The 21,233-nt window shown below is 46.7% G+C and overlaps 1 protein-coding gene across 1 annotated transcript in view; it reads left to right on the top strand.

Moving 5' to 3' along the window:
- Positions 1-21,233, top strand: part of LOC144146609 (serine/threonine-protein kinase haspin-like) — a 32,611-nt gene that overhangs the window by 4,509 nt on the left and 6,869 nt on the right. The window contains exons 6-7 of the mRNA XM_077678544.1: positions 3,256-3,329; positions 15,315-15,543. Of these exons, the coding sequence (XP_077534670.1) occupies positions 3,256-3,329; positions 15,315-15,543 (303 nt within the window). The remainder of the gene's footprint in view (positions 1-3,255; positions 3,330-15,314; positions 15,544-21,233) is intronic.

Raw genomic sequence — 21,233 nt, 5'->3', positions numbered from 1 at the left:
TAATAACAACGGTAATATTAGTTTCGAAATCTGCGGCTTGCATTTCTCAACATGTCTGCTACGAGGCTGTCGTCTGCGCTGGTGTTGCGTTTGGGACCGCGGCGCCGTTCCAATTTTATTCCTGTAGACGTCTAGTTAGACTGCTTCGTAGGCTGTCTACCAAGCTGTCCGCGAATTTGAACGCAGCCTCTGATTTCAGTCTCTGTACAGCCACGTGTGTGAATTCAAGTGACGCCTCATGGGTAATAATTGTTTGGGTATCGTTTTCAGCTTAGCAGTCCAACCACCTCCACGGCGTGGACAGGAGGGAATTTTTTTTATGTGTTGCGAACTTGCTAGAATAATCCATAATCGTTTCGTGGCTCTTTGTTAGAGAAACCTGTGGCCGCCGTTGAAGAGAAAGATCAACTACTATCCGTCGCTTCCTACCATTTCCGGACGGGGCTTATATTTCTTTTCGACGTTCTTTTTCCGGCTATGCTTCCACTCAGAAATATTTGTATAAACTGGTGCAGATGGTATATCACAAAAATAGCTGATCGAGATTGACTTTCAACTCCTTGCATGAAATAAAAAGAATTTGGTCCATTCCGCTTTGCGAATGTGGATGACCAGCCAAGCTTTTAGCACGCAACGTTGACGTACCACCAAATTTCGACAAAAAGTATGAGAAAATGTTACTTCTTTTGGGGTGTTCCCGGTGTCGTATCTAAGAAATAGCCTTGCGTTTCGGATACGATTCATACATGGAATCATAGGCGTACATTCTAGCGCGATTATAACGCGGCTAAACCAACTTTCTCAAGCGGTAGTTCGGTTTTCGCGCCTACACCATGCAGCGAACGCGCACACACTACGTGGCGCACACAGTAGGTGACAGGTAAAAAGCACGAAAAACCATGGGTACGATTTCTGCTCCCACCACTTCGGTTCGAGAGCTCTCCTGGCCTCCCGTACGTCGGCGGTTTTCACGCGCGTGTGTGCGTGTTGTTTGTCACAGAGTCCTTACCTTTCAGAGAAGCCCCCAATAGGATCAATAGTTGTTATTCATTGAGTGCGCGATGCATGAACGTTTTTTTTTTCTTTCTGTGGAAGCGGATAAACAGCACTCATGCACGCCCGTGAAAGCCGCCGGTGCATGAAAGGCCAGGGGAGCTATCGAACCGAAGTGGCGGGAGCAGGGAACGTACCCACGAGCCTTCGCGCTTTTTGCCGGTCACCTATTGCACCGGCAGACAACACACACGCGCTACTTGGCATAGTCGGGGCGCAGTGGAGCCGTCGATGTACAGGCAGCTAGCGCCTCCTTGTATCGTTTTCTGATGGCACGCCCCATTGCTATTTTCCCGTATCGGCCTCTGCAAACCCATTCCCCTTGGAACGAACGAGCGAGGGCTCTGTCTTAGCCTTAGCTGAGCTTAGAGGTGAGCTTAGCTGAGCTTCGAGAAACGAGGCGTTGTACCTGGACTAATAAACTTCTCCTTTTAAAAAGAAATCTACAATTGTACGATGTTCATATTCTTGTACCCCCGTGATCAGTTCGCCTTTCAGTCTATCTCTCCTGCTCCACTTTCTGATATGGATGCCGCTGCACGGTACGCGCGTCCTCCAAAAATATGTCTTAGTTGCAGAAGTCTGAGTAGGACTGATAACACAATCATGGGGAAGCTCTTAGAAGATATTTAAAAAGAAAAAAGGGGACCAGTGCGTCAATGACACATCGGTGCTTCTGCGTGACAGCGAATATGGTTTTTTTGGAAACAGCACTTTGATTGCAGCTATCTTGCCAGTGTTTTTTTTGTGTGTGTGTGGTATACTTTTTCGCATGCACCCGGTGAAAAGACATGTATTTACATTGTAGGAACCTTGAAGGACAGGTGCTGCAAGGCGTTTATTAGGCGTAGGAGCCATCGCGGAACACACGCTCACCCGAAGGTGAAGAAGAGAAAGACCGCGCGCCGATGACATGGAACATGATGGGGAGGATGACTATCAGAGGAAGATGAGACATGGGATAGTTACTGTATCCGAAAAGGTTTATATATATATATATATATATATATATATATATATATATATATATATATATATATATATATATAGGGAGCAATAAAACTTCGAACAAGGTAGCGACTAACCACAATTGTTGCCAATGTTTCAGCACGAGTCTCTTGCTGAAACGTTGGCAACAATTGTGGTTGGTCGCTACCTTCTTCCAAGTATTTTTACAATATATATATATATATATATATATATATATATATATATATATATATATATATATATATATATATATATATATATATATATATATATATATATATATATATATAAATACGATGGCTCTAATAAACCCAGTTGCGAGTGAGCGCTTGACCCGCTGTCTGCCTGTTTGTCGTTACCCCGCTCGCGCTCTAAATTTCACCAAATATGCGCCAACTTGCCCAACAGTGTTATACGGAAGTCTAAACGTTTCCCATGGCGGCATTTCTTCGGGAGCAATGATATTGTTTAAAATTGGAAGAGTTGCAGCACTGATGAAACTCTCTGGAATCATGGTCACACCGGTTTATATTCCCGACAGAAATGATTGCTCGCACTTATCCCACGTCCTACATCCCTTATTAGCTTTCTGTATGTGGGTGCTGATATAGCCGAAATTGGCACCTTCGAAAGATACAAGAAATTCTCTTTCGGATATGCTCCGCTCCAGCGTAGGAGTTTTTCACGTAGACCTTGGGGTCTCACTGAGTATATTCATTATTCCACATTGGTTTACAATGGCTTTGTAGCAGTTATTTGAAGCTAAAAAGCGCTTTAACGGCAAACAATGTATAAACAATAGTGCGGGTGAAATTTATTGTTAGTTGAACAGCCAACACTGTCTTTAAACTTATCATTGTCATTGAAGTAATTACGTAGGCATAGAAAATTGCGTCCATAAATTTTCTGCCATTGAATTCGTTCCCGTATATGTTTTACCTCATCCCCACCTGCGTGTGGGCATTTAGAGTGCAGTTCGTTCCAGAAAATATTTAGCACTGAACAAAGAGGTGGCACGAACGCGAACAAAAATGATAGCGTCACTTGCTTTCGGCAGTGATCTCACAAAGTGTAAAAATAACAATATGAGCAACACAAGAGAAAAATTTACACGATTCTTTCTGAAAACGGTGCTCCAAAATACTGGAGGCTACTACTAAACTTTCATATTTCTTGAGATCTGACGGGTGACTTCGTCTGTTTCCGGTGCAGATATGCGCCCGAAGGACCAGCGTTACATTGTGATGGAAAGTGACTACGCTGGCACCAGCATTCTGCATTGCCGTGTAAGTATCTACGTCACAGGAAATGTAGATTTTTTTTTGCGGAACGTGCTTTAGCTGTGATGATTGCAAAACAATAAAACAATGGGGGGCTCTAATCAGATAAAAGCGATTTTTAGAATTCTCAAAAACCAATCAAATTTCGCGGTTAAACGTGCCGAAGCTACACCTGGGGGATGAGGCGCGCCGTGTAGATGGCTCCGTTTTAGTTGCGACCATAGCAGCCCGGAATGTTGGCTGATGAAGGAGGGGAGAAATCAGACGTGCAGCTGGTTTGCAGTTTCAAGACAAGACTGTTTATTTTCAAAGATGCGTACGCTGAGAGCGTCCCCCGACGAGGGAAAGAAGGGGAACCCCCGCGTCCTTCAAAAGAGAAAGGAAAAAGGCTTCCAAAGCGAGCAGACGGCAGCGGCGCCTGGACTAATAGAGTCTCTTAAGCCTGGTTTCTTTTGAGTCCGACAAGTCGGATCCAACATGTCGGGTCCGACTTGTCGGTCCGACACGCGAGTTTGTGTCGGGTGGCCGTTTTCTTTTGCGTTCGGGAGCAGGACCCCGACAGCAGTGTCGGGCCAAACACGTCACTTCAATCGAATATTGTGATTGGTTCGTCCGACCTTATAGTACTTTTTGTTTACGCTCAAACAGCTATTGTGGTAATTTGAGAAAATTTGAGTTTATTTCCCTCAGCATGGCGCGAATGTTGATCTCGCTAGACTTATCAGCCAGCAGCCGTAACGTCTATGTAGACGCAAGCGCATTGGAGGGCTTCCCATAAACCAGTGCATGCCCGGCGATGCTGCAGCTTGGCTCGGGCAGGGTCACTCTGGCTTGGATTACGGAGCGGCGACGGCGCAAAATCTTCCCGTTTTTTTGAATCTCATGCGGCAAGACTGTTCTTTGAAGCGTAATCGCTCTCCCAGCAATGTAACATGCGTCCACGTACGTAGCAGCGCTCTATGATTACGCAGAAACGAGCTCTCGACCGTTCAGCGCATCGCATTCTGATACGGTGCGCACGGGCTGTCTATTTGCGTCGTTGCGGCAAATGTTAGCGGTTCTTTCGTCAATTGCAATGAGCACTGGTATTTTAAATTCTGCGACGCAGGGTACAAAATTTTGGTATGGGAATATCGGCAGCATAGTTCTTACCTTAACATCATGTCCGCATCTCTTAAACACATATTTACGTACTCATTTTGCGATTACGCGCCTGTGGAACTACGACAGTCAGCGATCGTATTTAGGAACTGGCAAAAACCGGAATAGTTCCACCGACCGTCGCCGCAGTGTTTTCTTTTTTTTTTTTTTTAATGGCGATGCCGGCTTTGACCTTTGTGTTCTACAACGAGATTATCTTTTCTGGACGAGTGTACGAAGGCTCCCATACAGGTCAACAGTTTTACTTAGTAAATAACTTCCACAGAAAACACAGCTAGGCACATTTAACGCTTTGCTGCATGTTTCAAGTACATTTGTTTACAGTTAATTATGCTGATTCCGACACTACAGATTTTGTTTGCAAATTAGCACAGGCTTAGAACCTGGTCCGGGGTTTGTAAAAGCAGGCGTCCGTACACGTCTGCATAAGGTGGCCATATACCAGAACGCATGAGCGATTCATACAGCAGAATGGAAGTTTTTTTTTTCTCCCTCACAGGAGCAGGCCAGTCCCACCACCTGCGGGGTACCAGCCGTCTGGCCAAATTAATTTCGAAAAATCAATTCACATACTGCCTCCCACCCTCCCCGCTCCTTTCTTGCAGCCTGGGTTACTGCTTGTTCATCGGATTGGAGTGAATAGCTGACACTCTCCTCCTACTTCTAATGGTCCCCATGGTAGCGCCCTTGGTCTTTCCTTTAAATTTTCTGTAATGAATTATTTCCATTGTAAATGAGCCTAGACAGATTTCGCTATATGCTGGCAATTTCACTATTTCTTATAATATCCTCTCCTGGAGTCATGTGTGGGCTACGGGGTTAAAACCGGATGACTGCAGTCTCCCTTCATATCATCAACAAAAAGAGTACACTCACACTTTTTTACCCTTTTTCAGGAAAACTTGCCCGAAGCTCAGAAATGTACTCGTATGGCTATTGTATAAACTAGCAACTTGAGCTGAAGTCACATTTAAAAACCAATGTTTCCTCATCTTGTCATGAAGTCGGTTTTATAAAGCATAAACTCACCGATACTCCAGCAAAAGTTAGATTACTTTTGTACCCTACTTTAATTTGATAGAAACTTCAGTATGCCTGCACCGTCTCAGACCCCTATAGAGGAAATAATATCGAATTGGTTGAAAAGGCTCTAAGAAAGGCTGTTGACTTTATTTATTCTAAATATAATTGCACAAATTCTCTTTGTGAGGTCATATAAGCTTATGGGATTCGAATATTAGTCAAGGAGAAAGTTTTTGCATCTTGCATTTGTTCACTGTTCAGAATTCTAACTATGGGCACACGGATTCTGTTAATGAGCTCATGCAAACTGGTGCGATTGAAACACTAGGAAAAAAAGAAATCTTAATGCCTTAAATTTTTTGCTGTTGTTATGCTACAAACTTGGCATATATACAAGACCACGACATACTTCAAAATAATATTCATCATTACCATTTTCATTCTTTCACCCGTTCTACACACCGGTTGAATTTTTTTTTCCCCACATGTATTATCGACTGGAAAAATACGCCTGAACATATGTCTTAATTAATTTGAATACATAGAAGCAAATGTTTAGTTTATTTTAACCTTTTGTTCTTTCTCATTGCTGCCACATGTTGTATCCTGAACTGCTGGTATCTATGATCTTGTTCACACCTTATGCCCTTCCTTCTTGGGCCTCTGGTTCGCAGTACGCACTTCAATAAAAATTTTAAAAATTAGTGACAAGGGCAGCTGGACGTGCTGAAGAAAAATTCGCTTCACACTAATTGTAGAAGACTCACGGCAGAACACGACGTGTATACCCCACACAAAATAAAACTCGCCGATATAATTTTATTTCAAAACAAGACAGCTATGTACAAAAACAGATAGGCCCCAGAGATTTATAGATACATGAATTAATAAGCCTTAGTTATAAACAAAACTGGCTACGTTTTGTTAAGAGCAGTGATGCCTCAATGAGTTACCAAGATCTAGTTCATGTCCGTAATTTCCACTTATAACGCGGTCTTCTGTTTTGAAATGAAGCCTCTTTCGGCCAAAGTTAGGCAAGTAAAGGGACAACAAAATGAGTTCCTTTGTTTAATGCTACCAAATGTACTAAGTATTACAGAATTGAAACACACAAGGTTAAGTGAACAACACTACATACAACAATAAGTTAAGTTTATGCAGACTTGAAAAAAAAATCAGCACTAGATGACGCTAAACTGCAGCACGGTTTATTGACATTTCATCGATAGGCACACAACTCGTAATGATCAAGTAGTCCCATGCATGTTGAACCCTTTCATTTTGCACCATTCATATTTTTCTTCTCCTGGGTTCCTTAAATATAAATTGATACTTGAGCATCATCACATACACTATGTTCTTGCAATCAGTAAAAATTCTATGCACTCAACACCAATACAATGGCTTAGAGAGAGAGAGAGAGAGAGAATAACTTTAATGGAGACCAGCGATGTTAGCCGAGCCGTCAGGCTGACTTGCTACGCTAAATGAGAGAAGAAAAACAAACAAACAAACAAAATAAAATGTGAAGACGAAAAGATGTCTTTTGATGCGGCCAAAATTTTCAATGACAAAACTTTGTCCAGTTCTGTGCTCCGAAGAAACTCCAAAGGAGCTTTGATTGCACGTGCAGCCTGACTGGGACCCGACCATAAAGGCAAAAAGCAAAAATGCTCATGTCGAGATTTTGGCATATTTTAAAGATATTTAGGAGGTCAAAATAAATCCAGAGTACTTTAATACGGCGCGCCTCATAGTCCAAGTGTAGCTTTGGTGCATTAAACCCCATAATCAATCAAATCAATGTAACCAGTTGAGAGATAGAAAACACAGTTCATTTGCAGCGCCTTGCTTTATCTTTTTGCAAAAACACATGCCCGCTGCCAATAAAGCTGCAAGTTACTGTAATGCCAATACCATCAAAGTACTCCTCATAAAATCAAATGCTCTTACAATCAGCTAAAACAGTCAGCTTCCGACCATTCTAGTGCCCTTTTCCACTTCTCCCTACGCTTGTCGCCAGGCAGAAGACAAAAGTGCTACACCCGTTCATTTGTGCCTCTGCACCTGGAATGGCAGGTCGACACACAGCCCAATCTAGGCATTCTTGAGCTCAGGACACCTGTCGGTTACTTTATGCACAAAGCGCAAGCACATGAGCTTAGTGCAACAGGGATGGTGTAGTGAAAGAACCACGCAAGGCAGACCGAGGCCATTGCTGCATGAAATGGGGCTGAAAGCTGTAATTGCGCGGGAGCCTTCCAGATGATGATAGTGATGTTAGATAAATGATTTGGGAAATGAATACTGAAGACATTAGCTCGACAAATGGCGTTGCTTGCTGCGTCAGATAGGGTGAACACAGTAAATGAAAAAAAAATGTGGAAAGAGTACGTAGAAACAATGAATACGAGGGAGAATGAAATAAATCAGGAACATTTGAAAAAATGGCAGTAATAGGATAACAGATCTCAGGATCTCAAAGTTATAGAACGTCGACCAATCTAGAGCCTTTGTCCGTAGCGCAGTGTCAGCATGACTGCTACAGTTCACAAAAGTGATTCAGTTCTGAAAAGTTTTTTCGTAGCAATCGCACAAGAGTTCTTTTCGCTGTTTCGTGTTGGGTTGCATGCTGCGTGCAGTAGCACAAGAAATGACACATGTTCTCTTTCATAGAGTAAGGGCGTTCTGCATTCTGCAGCCCGTCCAGCCTCTGCATAAGCGTTTTGGAAGAGGGTGTTCACTTTGTGGAGTGATTTTTTTGTTTATTTTTTGATCTTCTGCTGTTGAATGAAGCTAGACCCTCAAGCAGGTGGACAAAAGGCTGAAAGTTGGTACACAAAAACTGAGTGGAAGAAAAATGAGAAGTGAGCAAATGGTCTGTTAAAGCCAGGAAAACTTCGATGTCATTAGCAATGGTCTTGACCGCCACCGCCTTTGACACTTCTGAAACCTCTACCAGTTGGTATACAGTTGTTCATTTATTTTTAAGTGTGATGGTATGACCGCGTGTTAAGCTTTTTTGCACAACTTCAGCGTCATGCAAAAAGTCAACGAAAGAGGGCATGCCATGCAGTGAAGCTAGAAAATTTGAATGTCATGCGGCAAAGCCAACTTTTACTGCTCAATTATTCCCAAATTTTCAATACTCGAAAACATTCAGCACTTTGAATGATAAAAGTGCACTGCAAATCGAATAGCAAACAGCATTCGCAAAGTGTTTAAAATCTCAGAAATTTCCACGCCTCTATTGTATTTTTCTGTGTTTGGTGGGACCATCAAATAAATGGATGGACATTAGAAGAAGGCGCTTCCTTGGAAGCCAATGTCACTATACCACTTGATAAGGCACTTTCTAAACTCCCCAGAATTGTGTCAGGACTACCGACGGTGTGATCAGAAACTACGACCAGCTAGAGATAGCAAAACTTACGGACAGTACGAGTGAAGCTGATGCCGTTTACTACATGCTGCACTAGGCTGTTGCACGTCACTCTCCCAAGCTTCAGGTGGTTTTTGACGTTTCATCGCACAGTAACTCACCGAAATATTTCAACAACTTTGAAAGTGGACTGAACCTGACCTCTGATTTAGTCAGTCTATCGGTGTATGCAATGGGCTTTCGAATGCGTGGTGGTGCTATTTGCTTAGCTGCACCGATGCCATCTGCACGGTTGCATTTTGCCGCATGGGCCGCGGCGTTCCTGATGTGAAATGTGGTTCGCAGTGTGGTGTTGGAAAGAACGTTCATGTGGACAGCGTTTTTTTTTTTTCGAGCGATTTGTGGATTTGCGAATGCCTTGTTACAAGTAGTAGTCAGCATTGTTATTGCGTCGAAATTCCAGACTGTGCTGTGCACGCTTGCTACAACCGAAGATCCAAAGCAGGCCGCATGGCAAAAGCAAGCGTGTCGCTCTTTCTTTCTTTTTTTTTTTTTTTTTTTGCTGCTTCGAAGCCAAGGATAGAGCAACGCTTGACGACAGTCCGCCTTCATGCGACGAATTTACAATGAAGTTATCGATAATGGGACTAATCAGTACTGAATCTGTTGCACCTGTTTCGTTCCAAGTGGAAACGACGGGCCTTGAAGCTTTCACCTCACACTTTGTCACATGCTTGAAACATTGCGCAGTGCTCTCTGCACCGCTGTCCGCACCTGTCTAACCGTTGGACAGGCGCTGATAACGTAGTCCGCTTTGCACTATCTCCGTGTGATCCCCATGCATTGATTTTCTTATTTTTGGGTTGCTTCAAAGGACCGTGTCTCGAATTAGGAAAATTTTTCCACCCAAAGCTGCAACAATATTTGATATGGTGGTGGCGTGCGGGACGAGGCACTGGCTTTACCGAGCCACCCAGGCATGCTGCGCGCTTCTTGGGGAGTGCGAGAGACGGTGAGGTGCTCTGGCAACAGTGTTCTGGTGTGTTGAACATATGATTGACGTCTACCTAAGCTCCCAATGATGGTGAGCAATTACGCAGAGGTTCTGGGTGGAAGCAATCGCGACATATGTATATAAAATTAGGTGCAGCCACGTCGACAAAGATTCGACCGATAGTTTTCAAGTGCTTTTTTTTTATGTAGACGAGGTGGAAATTATAAGCAAAACAAGATTATGGAACACGCTTTGAATACTGCAAAAACAGCGCAGAGACAAGCGATAAACCATATTGCTCTAGTTTGCCAATCCATAAGTCTTCATCTCTGCGCTGTTCTTGAAGTATTCAAATTGTATAGCCAACGTCAAGCTTTAGTGCATAAGCACAGAACGCGCTTGGTCATTAAAGAGCACTCGAAGACGACAAAAGAGTTGGATGCCCACAATTACCTGAAAAAAGGTTGCATTTCATGTACACGTATTCACCTAAAAACACTGGAAGTAGAAAAGGCTGCGGCTGGATGCACAGTCGGGTTAGCCTCATTGATAAAGTATGCCGGCTACCTTAACACATCGTGTTACAAGCATGTGCAAGGTATGAGGTGAAAGCTTTGACGGCCGTCGTCTCCACCTGAAATAAAATGGGCACGCCTGATTCGGTACTGATTAAACCCATCATCGATAGCTTCTTTGCGAATTCGTTGCCTGAAGTCAGATCATCTTCAAGTACTGCTCTAGCTACCGCTTCAAAACAGAAAAAAAAAAGCGAAACGCTTGCTTTTGTTGTGCGGCCTGCTTTCGGATCTGCGGTTGCAGAAGTGTGCACAGCACAGTCCGAAATTTCGAAACAAAAACAATGCTGGCTACTCCTTGTGACAAGGCGTTCGCAAACCCACGAATCACGCAGAAAAAAACACTGCCCACGCGAACGTTCTTACCAACACCACGCCGCAAACCACGTTCTGCATCGGGAAACATGCTGCCTGCACGGCAGAATGCAACTGTGGATATGGTGTCGGGGCCGTCGTGTAGGTAGCATTGCTGCACGGCCAAAAGCCCAGTGCATACACCCTATCGCTGAACTCCCGAAGACACCAAGTGGCGCAAGGGTCGGATATCAAACAAACATTTTTAAAGGTTGGCATAAAACCGGTGGACAAAGATGCATTGCGTTTCCTGTGGTTTCAAGCAATACCAAAATCGGGTGTACCACTTTCACCAGTTTTGACTTGCTGTATGACCCGCATCCCTTTCAGAGTGATGGCTAACCCATTTCTACTTCCCGAAATGCTTCAACACCACTTAAACAAAGAGCAGTACCCTCAAACTGTGAGACATACACGGATGACGTGCTCACAGGAGCTGGAAGCGAGAAAGCTGCCTTGAAGCTGTACAAAAATGCCACTGAAATGTTTGAATCAGTAAAATGCTATTCCAGTGATTTCAACGTGACTCCCGGGCTACCATGCATCTCAGTTATTTGTCGGGTGTGCTGAAGGTTTTGCGACGTACGTGTGCCGACCCGTGTGCCGACCACTTAACATTCTCTCTATGTATGGATTGTATTCATGGCATAGAACCATTCACAAATTGGCCCATGCTACAAACAACGGCGTGGATATGTGACCCACTAGGGCGCAACGTGAAAACTTGGAAGTGTTGGTAAGCATGTTGAACCCTAGCGTAAACGACATGACAAAGCAGCGCTTCGTGTGTCCTGTTGCTATCGTACTGCGTCTTGTCATTTGCGCTGAGGTTCAACATGGACCACTGGGAAGGGAGGGGGAGGGGGGCTTTCTTTTTTCATTGTCCATGCCAAGGTCCTGTTCCACGAAGTGTGGCGTAAAAACATCGACTTCAACACGCTACCTACCAACAGCACGGCGGCCTAGAAGGTAGCTAGACGGACTCCCTATCTCTCTGAGGTTCAAGTACCCCGGTACTACAGGTCGCAAACAAATGGAGAGAGGACGGACTGCTTTCACATTTCTGCTGATACCCGTCCAATGCCATATGAGGCAGTTGCCTACCTCACCCTGGAGGGTGAAAAACGGTACAAGATCGACAACTCTGGTAAGCAAACAAAGAGTTGCACCAGGCAAGGAAATTACACTGGCGAGACTGGAACTGACGGCATGCCTGCTCGCTGGTCGATTGTGTGGCTATATTTTGGAAGCCCTCAAGCAACAGCCATCAAACATCTACCTATGGACAGATTCAACAACAGCACTCTATTGGATTCATGAAGATGTTGGCCGCTGGAAGCAGTTCACACGCAACTGAGTCACTAAAATTCAACGCCTCGCGAACAAGTGCGTATGTAGACATTATCCGGGAAGAGAAAATCTAGCTCGCGACATCCCAGCCATGCAGCTGGCCAAAAACGCACTGTAGCGGAGCAAAGCACTGCGGATTTGTCCCGCATGCATATTGGGAATGAGTGGTTCCGAAAGCGATATACGCAGAAATCAAACTAGGGGAAAGGAAGAAAACAAGATCATTGCCAGGGGCAACATCGCCACCTACTGAGTCGGGCGTGATCGATCTGGAACACTACGGCAAAATCTTAAAGCTAATCAGAGACACAGCTCGGGTTTTTCAGTTCATCGCTAGAACCAAACAACAAAGCAGCAAATGGGGACCCCTCATATCCAACGAGCTTAATCAAGCTGAACGATACTGGATATGTTGGGAGCAAAAAGGGATTCTCAGAAGAAGTCACGTGTGCCGCCCACAAAACACGAATTACCCCCAACTCCGCTTTAAGAATGTTCACTGATGATTGACAGTGCTGGCATTTTAAGAGTTCAGGGAAGACCACAACATAGCCAACTTTGGTGTGGCTTAAAGCAAACAACTATAACAAAAGCGTAAATGGGCATTTGAAAAGGTTTATGATAGAAACCATTTTGTGAACCCGGTGTGTAAACACTACTAACAGGAATATGTCATGACTGCATGATTACATTAAAATAACACGTGCTTCATTAGTAAAGGTACTTTTTCGGATAGTGGTGCATGGAAGCTTTACCTAGCGCATATATGCGGCATACGTAAACAAGCAACAGCTGCAAGTGAAATGACCACGAAAACTAGTGCCAAATGGAAACAGCATCTCCAATGAAGCACACATCACGTAACCAGGCAGTGCTAAACGCGAAAAAAAAAGCACAGCCCGGACACACACTGCAGTTGCTTCACAAAGCACACTTGCCACCACATCACGCAGCCACTAGAATAGGCGAACTAGCGGAGCACTCACGACGCTGGTTTGGGAACGCTGCAGTCCACCAGCGGCACTAAAGCACTGGGAACACCCTCACATTTCAAAACGCACAAACACCGCCACACATCGCTACCAACTGCGCAGATATACAACGGGAAAGTAATGTAAAAGGTGCACCCCTCGGATGCGATGTGTTTCTTGCAGTATCGGAGCTAGCGGCGCCGCAGCTTCACAGACACACATTCAACTCCGGGAGAACTGCGACGCACCACACACGGCTGATCGCGAGAGCCAAACTTCGACACATCAAACAGATAACAGCACGGCGTACACACTTGATATGAAAAACTTGCACTGTACACAAGCGCTGACCGCCACTGCGCGTTGCTTTCACTCACAGTGACCATATTTTGAACGTTATCGATGATCCAAGCGCGGAGACAGACCTTGACAGCTCGGAGCGCGCGAGAGCGGGGCCACGATGAATTTGGACTTATCAATCGTCTCGCGCTAGCGATGAGCGCGACGAGCGTATCTCTACACACTTGATAGAGAACGAAAACACGGCGCAACACTCTGCAGACGCTGGTACTGGGGCATTTCCTGCCTCGGCTCCACACAAAGCACGAACATTTGAAAAGACGAACGATAAACGCGTATCGCAGTACCGACTCAGGACCGGGGTGGTCTGTCGTGACTTCTGCAAGTCGTTGTTGTTTTTGATATCACAATCAAGTTGTGCGACGTACACCGTCCCCGCAGCTCGCCGCCGCCATGTCGCCGAAGGCCGATGGGCGGAGCCAACTCCAGCCGGACGACCCAGCCGGACGGCTCCAGCCGGACAATTCGCTCGCCGAGCGAATTCTACCTCGGCGTCCAACTTGGCCCGACAGGGCCCCCCCGACAGAGCACGACAGGCCCAGCCGGACCATGTTGTGCTCTGTCGGACTCAAAAGAAAACGGGCTTTAGCAGTCCGTCTTTTCCGTCCGGTACGTAGTTAGCGTGTTGACCGGAACCCGTCTGGGCACTCGGGCATTCGTCACGGTAGGGGATTAGTTCCACAAAGGCGCGCTGTCGTCAAGCCGGCGGCAGACCGGAGAGAAAGGAAAAGCCCCGTCTCGCGGGAGCCGCTTGCAAAGGGGGGCTGGGCGGAGGGGGGGTTGAGCGGCTTCCGCTACACGACCACCGGTGATCAACGTGCACCGAAAACTTTACACACGGGCGTTTTTCTTTGCACCTACACCCGAAAAGCGGTCACTGCTGCTGGGATCGAACCGGTAGTGCTCCTAAGAGACTTGTGACCACACAAAGACGTCCGTGCGAAGGCCAAGCTTTCACAAATCACGCCTATTCCACTCACCAATCATTTGTGTTAGCAGTACATTCGAGCGAAGATTTCATCCTCTCACTGGTGTAGCCTGTAGTCCACCCAAAGCTCACTGCAGGCAAGTCAACTTTCCCTCGCGGGGATGATGATGAGCGGGGGTGAAGTGAAGAAAAATTAAAACCCTTCCAGTAGACGGGATAGAACCCGGGTCTCTCGCGTTATGAAGCCAAACGTCTATCTGACTGCGCCATTTCGGCACGGTCGAAGCAGTTGGGTCTCAATAATGGATGTGCAAATGGATGTATGGAAAATTCATAGAAAATGCACCCCTCCGTCTAACCACGACGATGGTTGAACGCTATGGACAGTCATTACAATGCTCATATCAGTTAAGAGAGCACAATAGCAGTGCAGTAAACCGTCCCGCCAAGAAACAGGTGTGCACATAAAGCGCGCACAGTCTGACATCATGCCCTCGACCAATAGTTTCTCGGTTGGTTTGTTTGGCGTTGGACTTGATTTTGGAAACCTTCGCGTTTCCTCCATCGTTGTCGTTTCGACAGAGGGGTAGTTAATTTTAAGGCTGACTGTATTCTTACTCTGCAGTGCAACAATCCATATTTTGTTCCTTGATTGTCTATTCCCCCCGGTGCGAAAGTGTGTAACGCATGACCTGAGCGTTTAGCTAGCTTTCTGGAAACCGTATGCACAGAATAATTGTTAAGCTCATAGTTGTTGCTTGTGAAAATGGAGTTCCAATAAACTGCGGTATTTTGTCTTTTATTATTAGGAAATAATCACGCGTTATAGTTTGCACTTCCACGGCCTGAATCCCATTGCGTGCCCCACTAGCAAGGCGCAATTTGCATCGCAGATCAAGCCCTCGCAGGCCGTGAGCATCATCGGCCAGGTGGCGTGCACGCTGGCGGTGGCCGAGAGGGAGCTCGAGTTCGAGCACCGCAACCTGAACGAGGAGAACATCATCGTGCTGCCTTCGACCAGCAAGAACCAGCACTTCCTCCTCGACGGCCGCACCTGCTGCGTCAAGGGCTCAGGCCTCAAGGTCACCCTCTTCGACGACAACTTCAGCCGCATGACAGTCCGTACGTGCAGAGAGGAGAACAACGTTAGGCCTAATACTATTCTCGACGGAAACCGCCAACAAATCTTTGTCCTGTTACGCACAGCACAGCAGGGGAGGTATCTTCAGCAACCGGTGTTGGCTGTAACGCGTTATCGGTTACGCCATACTTTTATCTCAGGAAATTACTCGTTACCTTTCGGAATAGTCACGGGTACACATACGTACTTACTTCAATTTCCTTCGGATAACGTGTATGGTCATGTCACTCGTAATACACGATTTCAGAACCCCCACACCCAGCCCGGCACCAACAGGAACCGAAACAAAAAAAGGACCACGTATCTGCTCACTTCGCTGCAAATCTTTTGCCGCCCCTGCAAAGTATACGCTTCTCTTCTCTTTCCTGCTCACCTCTCCTGCTCTCCCCGGCCCGGCTCGCTCCTCCCACAATAAACACGGTGGACGTTAGCTCAAGTCAATTCAATTTTCCCGCGTTCCATTGCTAGCGCGCTATCTATTGGAACCTCTTCTCAGTTTTGAACTTGGAACGCTGCCACGAGGGGGCGTCGCGAGCGCTTTTTGTGTTTTGAGGTCAAACGCCTTGTTTTATAAAGCATATCTGCTTATTTTCTATCGCAAAAATCAATCAGAGGTGTATTTTTAGTCAAAGGACCAATGCAAATACAACTTATGTATTGATGCCTTGTCTCAAATATGCCTAATGTTCTATTTTCGCTTAACAGCGTTCACAAGTAGCAACAGGGCCACCAGATTTAGTAGTATAGAAATGATTTGCCGGTATAAACGTCCTGAAGTACAAGACTTCTTTTAAAGGCCAACTGCGACGAAATTTTCGATGTCTTAAACGGTCTGTTTTCCGGTAGTATCACTTTAAAATGTGCTACGTGCAAAATTTGCGTTCCCAAATTCGCGCCGCTGCAGTGGAAACAGCGATCAAAATTGATCTTTTCCAAACCGAAACTGGAAAACAAGGGCGGTCATTAAGGTCGGCTGGAAGTGACGTTACACTCAGGAATCGAGTGGGCGCGGCCGGCACTCTTCAAAAACTCAAAACATGGGCGAAAATTGGTTGAGAAGTCCGTGCAACCATATTATTCCTTCATTGCGATCGGCTGAGACACGTATAGTCGTCTGGGGAAAGGTAAACACAGGAATCGCGAGGCGTCGTGGTGAAGCGGAGAGCTACACACAAAATAGGCGCTCAAACGGCAGTGATGAGCGTTAGATGGGCGTTGGCACCGGGCACATTGGATATGCTGATCGAACCAGCCAGCATGAGTGAGACAAGGAAACAAAAAAGGAAGCTACCCTGGGAGGAAAGCCCCGGAACATGCCGGCTGTCATGTAAGAATTCGGTTTCCACGCATATATTGCCAAAGTTCGGATGCCGATTTCTTATTATTTTTGTTTACACGAGCCGTTTTGTTCCTGTTAGCAGGGTGCCAGCGCCGAATCTTTAGGTAATGATGCCCGCCCATGTTAAAAGCCATGCAGCTACGAAAGCATTGCCGTGTCTTCGCTGGCGTTGTCAGTCACCTTGCTCGAGACTCAATGTTGTCAACCCTGTTATTACCCATCTTGCCATACATGTCCCCCTCCCCCTTTTTTTCCAACTCGGTGAGTGAAATGTTGACAACAGCGGCTAGTTTTATTTATTTTTTGATGAAGTTGTCCCAACTTAATTATGATTATGATGATGATGATGATTGCGATGGTAACGATGACGATGATGATGCTGAGTGTGGTGATGTCAACCAACGTCCCTTTTTATCGGGCCGTTGGTTGTCACCAACCGACTTGCCTGTGTAATTCTATTTATTTGCCCTACAATTGACTAACCTAATGGCTTTTTCCCGTCCCCCCGATTTTAAACTTCCGCTCTCTAGAGAACTAACTCTAAGTGACGTGCTAGGCCCTTGATCGAACTCTAAACGAGCATCTCGAGCGACAAAAGCTCTATTGTCTTTCCTGCGGAACACAAAACTTGATCAGGCTATTTAAACATGGCTCTATTAATGAACGCATCATCTTCATCACAGTCATTAGCATCATCTCTTCATCGATTTCATTTTTTCATACATCTGGTGTAGCAAGGCGCCTTGGCCAGGCTAACCTCACCAGTATCATTATAGGCTATTCTCTCTCTCTCTCCTCCCATCGCTTCCCCCCTTTCTGCTCTTGCACAACTGTTTACCCCCCCCCCCCCCCCTTCTGTTTTAAATTCTGATTCGGTGTACTATTACTCTTCCTACGTCCCACTCCCTTCCCTACTTTCAATTCCGTGCAATGCGCCGCGAAGCAGTTGTACTTGTTCGTGCCCCCTCCGTCCGCGACAACAGTTACAACAGCGTATCGCCTCGCGTCGGCCGTATACTCCCGCATTGCGCTCGCGTAGAGTCCACCCGCCGTGATCGTGCAGTGCGCCGTGCCGCACTCGTTCGCGCTCCAGTCAGCCGTGACAACATATTGTATCGTGCGGCCGCCCTCGCGTATTGCGCACTCGTAGAGCCGCCCAGCCACCAGCTTGCAGTGCGCCACACAGCTGCCCCGCTCGTTTGCGTGCCGACGCACCGACCAGTCGCGCCAGCAGCGTATCGTCTCCCGTAGGCCGTACTCGCGTCTCGCGCGCTCGTAGAGTCGACCCAGAGCCTGCTGCCGCCGTCGCGACCACGCAATCAGCCGTTGTACAACTGACGTGCTCGCTCGCCGACGGCGTATCGTCTCGTGTCGACCGGCTCCGGAACTGTTCGAATTTGCTCTTTTTGTCTCGGCAACCCAGAACTTCTTCAGCGTCTCACATTTCAAAAATGATTCATTCAAGAGGTACGAATTACGTGGCTCCCGAGGCACGACTTACGGCCGCACGGGAGGCCTGACTTGAACGTCACACCCGCAAGTTCGCCGCAGTGGCGACCAGTTGTGGCAAAATTTGCTATAGTTCATCTCACAAGCTACATGCAGCACTGTGGAGGCTACATTGTTGTCCCCCTCAGGCCGCCTAACTCACCGCGAAGGAAGCGACAAAAGGCGCGGGGCCGTGCGGTGCCACTTGCCGAGAGGGGAGAAGGGAGTGTCCTTTCAGGACCCCCTTCACGGCGGATTAGGCGCCCTCAGTGGGCGCACTATTGATAACAATGTAGCCTCCACAGTGCTGCATGTAGCTTATGAGATGAACTATAGGTGCTGCGTCGGCTGACGTCGCGTGTTTTCAAACTGTTTCAATAACAATACTGCGCGTATGGTGTTTAAAACTAGGTCACAAGAGACGTAGAGGTTGAAACAGAATTTCGGTCAGGTAAATTTCCGTTGCAGTTGGCCTTTACCTTTTGATCGAACGGCCGAATAGAGGGAGCGACAGACAGACATTCCAAAAATTTCGCGTTTGAGTAGTGAAAGGAAGACTATATTGTTTTTATACGCCCGGGTCTACCACAAATCAACTCTCTTCCCACCCACACTCAGCCACACACATATCGCTGGGTACACCGAGCGTTTTCTCCCGAAATAGCGAAAAAAATGGCTGCGGCTTATCTCAGCTAAGCGTGGATATGCTAAACAAAGCTTGGCTTAGCCCTGTTAATTCTTAGTTTACCTTGGTTAGATTAACCTTTGATTTAATTGTAATTATTATACTGTGATGTTCGGCTATTGGTACCAGCAGCTGACGGCGTGCACCGAATCCCGGTAGAGCCGACGCGCATCCCAACCAACGTTCGAGCAATGACCGTCCGTCGGAGACATCCCCACCGTGACTCCGAGGCGCCCGGTGGAGTTGGGTGGAGGCGTCACGTATGCGCTCTTCCTCGGGCTCCGACGCTAGCTTAGCGCCCTTGTAATTCCGGACCCTCTGCTATAAGCAACTCGCCGGGCGGTATCGGAGGGGTGGTCAGAAGCCGCTTCCCAACGATGGCTCAAAGACTCCAGCCACCACACGTGGTCAGGAGGAGACTCAGCTAAGGAGAGAGCATGCGCCAAGCCGCCAGCGAAAGCGGTTGTTGGCGGAGCTCGGCCCAGCGAGTCACGTGGTGTGTTGGCAAGGGTGCGGTGCAGCTGCGGTCAAATGAAGGTCAAATCTTCCGTGATGGTGGAACCGTTCTACGAATTTTGCCTTAAAATATGGGGAAATCTCGTGCTCTCGACTACTGGCTCCCTCATCCGCAGGCGTTCCTGGGAGAGATGCGATTGTGAAGGCTAATGAGGTCCCCCAGCACACGTAACTGCAATTAAATATCGTCATTGCAACGAGCACACACAAGTCATTCGGTGCGACGTAGTGCGAAACAACGAGCGCAGTTATAACGCGGGGCTCGCACAGCCATGGCCTGAAGAGCTTCGCGTTGTTGAGTGCTGTTTTGCAAGCGATAATTTCCAAGTGTGGGACGTATTGACTGGATATTGCGTCATCCCGACGCTTCCATGTTGCTTCTACCTGACGACACTGTCGGTCCGCGGTTGTCGCCTTAGCCGTTTTCGTGTACACCTTGGAAGTGAGCGTTGCATTGAACGCATTATATATTGGCCTGTCTACCTGTCCGTCGGTTCAGCCATCCGGCAAAAGTTTTAAAACAATTGTTGAACGAGTAATTTATTTCGGCAAAACCTTCCCGAACCACTAAATCTGGAACGACACTCATACTTGTGAACATTGTTGACCAAAAACGAAAAAATTAGACATATTTGAGGGAAAACATCAATGCACAACTAGCACTCGCAGAGTTCTTTTAACTCGAAATAAATGTGGGCTTGATATTTGCGATAGGAAATATCAAATAGGCGTTGAAAGCAATATTTGACCCCAAAATAAAAAGAGCTCGTGCGAGCCTGTACCTCGCGGAAGTGTTGCAATTTTAATAGGAACAAAAGGTTTCAGTAGATGGCGCGACCAGTGGAGCGCGGGAAAACTGAACTGACAAAATATTCGCAAATACAGCTGGGCAGGGGAGAGAAGATATGCATCTACGTGGCAGGAGCGGCAGAAGGCTATAGTCTTTCGGCGATGTTTGCAGCGAAGTCAGCAGATATACGCAGCCGATCTTTTTTTTCCTTCCCTCAGAGGCTTCCTAAGTGTTTGCAAATGGGGAAGGGGGCTCAAGAAAGTAGATTATGATGACAATTTTGTATTTCTAAAAACCACTGCGCGCTTTTTTTTTTCGCCTTAAATTAGTAGTTGTTGCACTTATATATGCCCTGGCATTTCAAACGCCATCTGTAACCAACATTACTGGCAGCCAATTTGTTGACATTATTACGAATCTAGATAGCATCGTTACACTGATAATAACACTCCACCACTACTGTGGGATATGGCATGGCACACACAAAAGACAGCTGCACTCAAATTTCACCTCGGACAAATTTACTTTGAACATAAAGTACTACCAAACCAACTGGGACATATCTGGTAGCCTCGTTAAATGCAGTGTTAATTAGTTATAAGCGATTAAAATAGCATCGCGCTAACAGCTAGCCATGGAGCGGAAGTGACACTCCGGCCGGGCGTGCGCTTTTTCTTACGGCCTGCCTAGGACTGCGGCCAGGGCGAAGAGTTGTGCGCAGGTTTGCCCCGGCCGCTCGCTGCCGGCTGGGCCGGCTGGAACGACGCTTCAGCCTGGTCGTTATGGCCGCGCTCTCCTCAGTTTCGCTTCCAAAATCTCCGATTTTTGATGGCCGTGTGCGCCGCGGGTACGC

This window comes from Haemaphysalis longicornis, unplaced genomic scaffold (genome assembly GCF_048455015.1).
Source record: "Haemaphysalis longicornis isolate Haplotype H1 unplaced genomic scaffold, Haemaphysalis longicornis Haplotype H1 scaffold_7, whole genome shotgun sequence".
NCBI classification, from domain to species: domain Eukaryota; kingdom Metazoa; phylum Arthropoda; class Arachnida; order Ixodida; family Ixodidae; genus Haemaphysalis; species Haemaphysalis longicornis.
Note: the sequence above shows the minus strand (reverse complement) of the source record. Positions and strands in the feature narration are given on the sequence as shown.